General features: G+C 44.8%; 1 protein-coding gene across 11 annotated transcripts; it reads right to left on the bottom strand.

The window, feature by feature from the left end:
* Positions 1 to 607: 607 nt before the first annotated feature.
* TMEM177 (transmembrane protein 177) lies at positions 608 to 5,427 on the bottom strand. Of its 11 annotated transcripts, none has more exons than XM_064451268.1 (4): positions 4,419 to 5,109; positions 3,935 to 4,069; positions 2,831 to 2,939; positions 608 to 1,752 (listed from the first exon to the last, which is right to left on the bottom strand). In XM_064451268.1, the coding sequence occupies exon 4, from the start codon at positions 1,736 to 1,738 to the stop codon at positions 809 to 811; it is 930 nt and encodes a 309-aa protein (XP_064307338.1). In that variant the 5' UTR covers positions 1,739 to 1,752; positions 2,831 to 2,939; positions 3,935 to 4,069; positions 4,419 to 5,109; the 3' UTR covers positions 608 to 808. The 11 variants fall into 11 exon arrangements, with proteins under 11 accessions (XP_064307338.1, XP_064307337.1, XP_064307336.1 ...); XM_064451267.1 differs by having other exon boundaries at positions 2,831 to 2,964; XM_064451266.1 differs by having other exon boundaries at positions 2,831 to 3,162.
* Positions 5,428 to 5,750: the final 323 nt, after the last annotated feature.

Consider the following 5,750-nt stretch of genomic DNA (forward strand, 5'->3'; position numbering starts at 1 on the left):
AACCAGTGATGTACATCAACATGTATTTTTAAATGAAACAAAAAACATACTAAAGCAAACAGAAACCCCTCCCCTGAACATGCTTATCCCACTTGTGAGAATACAACCAGCCTGTGACCATCATGTTACATACTGCCACCGCTGGGAAACATTCAAGATGCACATGCTGCAGTCTCCATGTCATACAGAGAGCGGAACTAGATTTAAGCTAAATGACTCAGGTACTGGTAATATTCTAGCTGTATGAGTTTGAACAGCAGCATAACTAGTGTGCCTTACTGAAGAATGGTGATTGCAGCATAAGAATTTATACAGTACAAGGACTTAAAAAAACCCAGAAACATTGTCTTGGTATTTATGTAACAGCATGATAGAGCTGTCCAGTCTTTTAAACATCTTTGGGTTGTCCTACAGGAGGAACAGCAAACATACATACAAACAGTCCAGTTTAAATTATAATGCTCCCAAACTCTCTTGGAATTTGCTGCTTCCATTTTCCAGACTGCAAAGGCAGGAAGACAGAGCAGAGCAGCCAAACTTCCAGATCAGCATCTGAGAAGTTCCCTTCCTCAGCGGTCTTGTGATTTGAGATGCACACAGAACAGGGCACTTTTGAAGCAAGTTTTTAATATTTTAAGAGAGAATTCTTTATTCACAGAATGTGCAATAACTCTTTTCAAAATATATGCAAAAATAAACCCCAAAATTCTAATGAAGATACAGAGGGGAAAAAAAAAAAGCAGCACAGCAGTGTTCCAAGAGCATACATAATTCACAAGTTTAAAATTCAAGCACTCCTTTCCTATGCCTAGAGGTCTCTTAAAATATTAACAATCAAATCTCTTCGGTAAGTGTACGGCGTATACTTTATTCTGAACCAGTGTCTTGGGAAAAGGTTACCACTTGGGGCATACATTTTTGTCCCCTGTTTGCCCATCAGACCACGAAGAATCCTATTGCGAGACAAGATTTTATCATAAAATTCAACCCCACCTCTGGCATAGTCTTTTGAAATGGTAGCTGCCTTTCTGTCAGCCTTGCAGTCTAGATGATAGGTCATAGCATCATAAGAAATGTAATAGCACATTAGTCCACCAGCAGCAGTTATGAGGTTACAAATGCTGCGAAGTATCACGGGGCCAGGAGATAAACCCAGAAGTAGCTTTATACCTCTTCCACAGAGAAATGTACCAGCTAAGCAAGTTGGAGCCACAGCTGCACTTGCTAAAGGGCTGCCATTCTGCAAATACACAACTTCTCTGGCAATGGCAAACTTCTGAGCTTCAAGTGAAAATGTCAGAGCTTCTTTCAAAGCAACACCTTCATTGCTCTCCCAGTCTACTTCCTTGCCATTGATTGCAACAACATGGTTGACTATTCCTTTTTTATCTTCAGCTGTGCTATCAAAATTAGGTGGGATACCCACTAACGAGCCTGCAGGCAGCCAGGGGATTCCAGCACTCACAGGGTGGAAGCCAGAAGCTGCAAAGGCTCGATAGGAGTCGCTGGACTTCACATCAGTATCTTGAAGGACATCCTGAAAGACACCACGGAGCTTCTGTGAAAGCTCAGCTGGCTGCCCCTCTGACCAGCACTCATGCAACAGTTTGAATGTCTGCTCAGGAAACACATGATAGGAAAGGTTAGTGCCAAACAGTCCCATGCAAGAAACGGCCAACAAAGTGATCTTGTGCTTCTTTAACCACACAGATGCCTTCCACAGGAACTGCACTGCCATAGTCAAATCCTAACCTGTTTATAACACAAAATCAGGAATTAAAATGTGCATAAATGGGTCTCTATCTCTATAGCATTTTAAAAAACAAAGAAAAAAATACATAGGAAGCAGAGTACAGTAACCAAAGAAACATTCTCTCTTACATTAATGAAACACCTTTACAGAGAAAGCGATACTCATTAATTTTTGGGCCTCAGAACATAGGACGATCAATATGGAGAATTAACTTCTCCCTCTCCTCCAGTAAATCAATTTACTTCAATAAAGACAATAATAAAGCCACCATACTTCCTCCTTCCTCCCTCTCCCCGCAATCAATACACCTTTTGTATTTACCCAACATACTTGTCTAGTCCTTGCCAGCACAATCCTACTGTTGCACTCCACTACAGACAGAGACTACAGATATTAGGACCGGAAAGAGACAATAATTAGATTAATCTATGATAACCTCCTCTACAGTACAGTTCCAAAAATTTTAATCAGTAACCTCAATGCTAAAGTTGGTAACTTGAGCTTGACTACAACTTCCAAAATAGGATCACATTTTGATTTGAAAATTTCAGGACAAAGAATTTTCCTTGAGTTTGTTCTAATGCATAGTCAACCTCAGTATTAAAAACAAACAAACAAACCAACCACAAAACCAACCACCAAACAGAACAGTATGTGTTTTTTCTAGTTTTCTTCAGATTTCATCTTCCAGGCAGTGGTACTAGCTTACTCAGCAAAAAAGCTATTTCTACAAAGCAGCATGCTTTCAGTGGCTACTTCTAAATATTAGTCTCTGAACTAATTTCTCTGACAAATAATACATGCAGTCCAGAGCAGAAGCTGGAACAGAAATTGTTTCAGGGCAGACAACTATGTTGTGACTTTTTAAATAAGCAGATAAACTAAAAACCTTAAAACCTGCCAACTCCTTCAGTTCAAGAGTCCTGCTTGCCTTGAGGAGTATCAGTTCCTTTTATGGTCCAAGCCCTATGATGTGCTCTGCCCAGGAAAGCTCCAGTCTCTTAAAAAAATGCCATTGGCTACAGAATCTTCCCCTAAAATTATGCTACTGTAAAGATATAAAAGTGAATTAGGCACCTAAATCCAACAGACATCAGTGAAAATTGGATGCCCGTTTCCATTTGCATCTTGCAACATCTCTTCTCTCAGGGCTTTAACACAGGAGTTTCAGAGAATCTTGCCGCAGCTGTTGAAGACATCAGTATTTCCAGCTGTCCTTACAGGAAGCCAAGGTGGGAAAAGAAACCGTGCTTTGATACAACAACCAAGGTCTTAGTGAAGAGTACCATCAAAGGTGGGTTTCAGCTATGCTGCTGGGCTTTTGTATGGCAGCAGCTGAAACACAGACATATGCTCTCTTCTTCCACTCACACTGAACAAGAACCTCCCACAGAGTGGACAACTGGGGCCTGTAATGCCATAAAACAGCACTGCATGACATGCCAGGATACACCAGTCATGTTCAACAGCAAATGAGTATTAACCACAGGGAGACAAAAAGGAATTAAATTAAAGGTGGTGTTTTAATGATATGTTATTACTGCTCCTTCCTATGAAGCTCTTTCAGACTGTAAATTCGCCAGGGGAAGAATAATCTTGTTTAATGTTTATACTGCACTGAACACATACTGAGTGCTTAATAAAAACAATGATGCATGTAAGTATACAATAATTTAATATGTATTTCTTAGTGTAGTAAGTGGTGGTATTCTTACATTCTGCTGAAGACTGGAGGTGGTAACTTGTTTGACAAAATTATTTAAGAAAAACATTCTTAAGTGCCAAGAGCTTGGATGAAACCCAATTTCAAGAGAAAACCTCCTTGATAATAGAGCTAAAAAAACCGTAAAACGGTAATACTAAACCCAAATGACCTCTCTGGAATTAATGACCTCTCAGCAAATCTGGTAGTCTGGATCTGATTGAAAAGGTCATGCCGTTTACACTGGGGGGGCAGCACTTCAAAGGGGATGATTGTATGAAGGCTATTACTTGATCCACATGTGAAGATGAGCCAAGGACTTCCCAAGCTTCTCCCACTCATGTTAGAGAGACCCCTCTCGTTTGGGCTGGCTAACAGATCTTTTTAAGATCAGGAACGTAGCAAGGAGAAAATTTAGCCCCTCCGCTTATGTCCACACCAGTGCAGGGAAGGCCAGATGACGCTGAAAACCAGCCTACCCTCCTTTCTTGCATGACCAAATGGCGCTTGCCAAGCACATGGGATGCTGAATGCTCCTCCTGGTCAGCGTCTCAGGATGCCAGGAAGAACACCTGCACAGGCGGGCAGCCAGCAACCCCCAGGCATCGGGTGAACTGCAGGAAGGGGCAGGAAGCACTGTGTTTATCTATGCACTTCTCCTAAACAGCCATTACAGCAGGATACACCTCAATGCCTTAACGCTAACTTTTTTCTGCATCAATCATAAAAAAACTTAACAGTTGTTGTTTGTTTTTTTTTATTATTAAATTGATCTTTGTGCAGGCACGGTTTCAAACCTTTATGGCCAGATCCCCCACAGTACAGGCTATATTCTTGACTAGACTGTGCCCTATGGCCCTGCCACACACCTAATGCAAGAACAAGCAGGAAATACGCAAGAATAAGCAGTATTCGTTTACTCGTGATGGTCAATACTCGTGAAAATAAAAACTGCCTTGATACCTTTCAGCACCTGTGCTTTCATATCTTCCCTGAGGGTCAGCGCAGACTCTCAGCTCGTGCAGAAAAGCCCACCGCAGCCCTAACTGCAGACGGCATCTTTGCTTTTATTCATAAACTCTGTGCAATTGATGTATAAGGAAGGCAACCGGAAGCTACAAGGTAATTTACATGCACCATATCCTGCAAACTTAATCATTCGGTTAATTCCCATAAGCCACAACAACGTTTATAAGGTGGTCACTCCCAAATGTTTAAGTACTCTCCCTCCGGTGTTATAGGCACTCATGCAAGCACATCCACTTAAGTCTAGAATTTTAATAGCTAAAGTCCAAAACGGGGGACATCTAGGCAGGCTTTGTCCTAATATGTGAATAAATTCATTTTTTTCTCATTGCATGTAGCCGAGGTGAAAGCCCGACTTAAAACGTTATCAGTCGGGAAATGGGGCGGGGGATGGACCCGCCTCCAGGGCTCAGGATTTCAGGGCTCACTTGTCGAAACGTAACAATTAAATAAAGGGGAAGGGGGACACAATGACACTGCTAAAACCGGCTTTACGCGAGGGGCAGGCGGGCGGGGCCCGGCCGGCCCCGGGAGGAGGCCGGGGCCGTGGGGGCTGCGCTCCCCGCCGCGCCGGGGGCGCTGAGGGCCGGTTCCCGCCGGCCCCTCGCCTCAGGGCAGCCCCGCTCCTCCCCGCGCCCCGCGCCCGCACCTACCGAGGCTCACGGCGCCGCAGCCGAGGCGGGCCGGCCGCCTGCCTCCCCGCGGCCGTACGGCGGGCGGAAGGGGCACGGGAAGGGGCGGGCAGCGGAGCCGCCATGATGGAGAGTCTTCCCCCAGCGAAGTTTGGGCTGGTCGGACTTTCAAGAGTTTGAGGCCCCGAGGGTGAGCCGCGGCCTCAGTGAATCTCCCGAGGGGGAGATTCCGCCCGCGGCTTCCCGGTGTGGCGCACGGAGGCGAAGGGCGAGGCCACAGCTCGCTGAGAGACACCCCGAGGGCGGCCGCGGCCTGGGGAAGGGACGTCTGTCCCCTGGAGTCATACAGCCATTCCCTGTCCTCCTGTTTCATGTTGTAACTCCCAGTGTTAATCCTGCAAAATACCTTACGTACCCACCGCTGTGCGGGAATGCTTACTGGGAAGGTAGTAAGTGGCACAACTAGCATCAATCACACAGGATTTGTTTTCTCTGGCACCCGTAATAGGGAAATAACGCAGGGGGTTTTATTTGCTCTGAAGTTATGATTGCTCAAAGCAGAAGGTAGCCAGTGTAGTTTCTCAATAATCCTACATGTATTTGCTCCACAGCCTGGGCGCTCCGAGAAAGCCCTGGA

This window comes from Phalacrocorax carbo, chromosome 5 (assembly GCF_963921805.1).
Source record: "Phalacrocorax carbo chromosome 5, bPhaCar2.1, whole genome shotgun sequence".
Taxonomy (NCBI): Eukaryota; Metazoa; Chordata; class Aves; order Suliformes; family Phalacrocoracidae; genus Phalacrocorax; species Phalacrocorax carbo.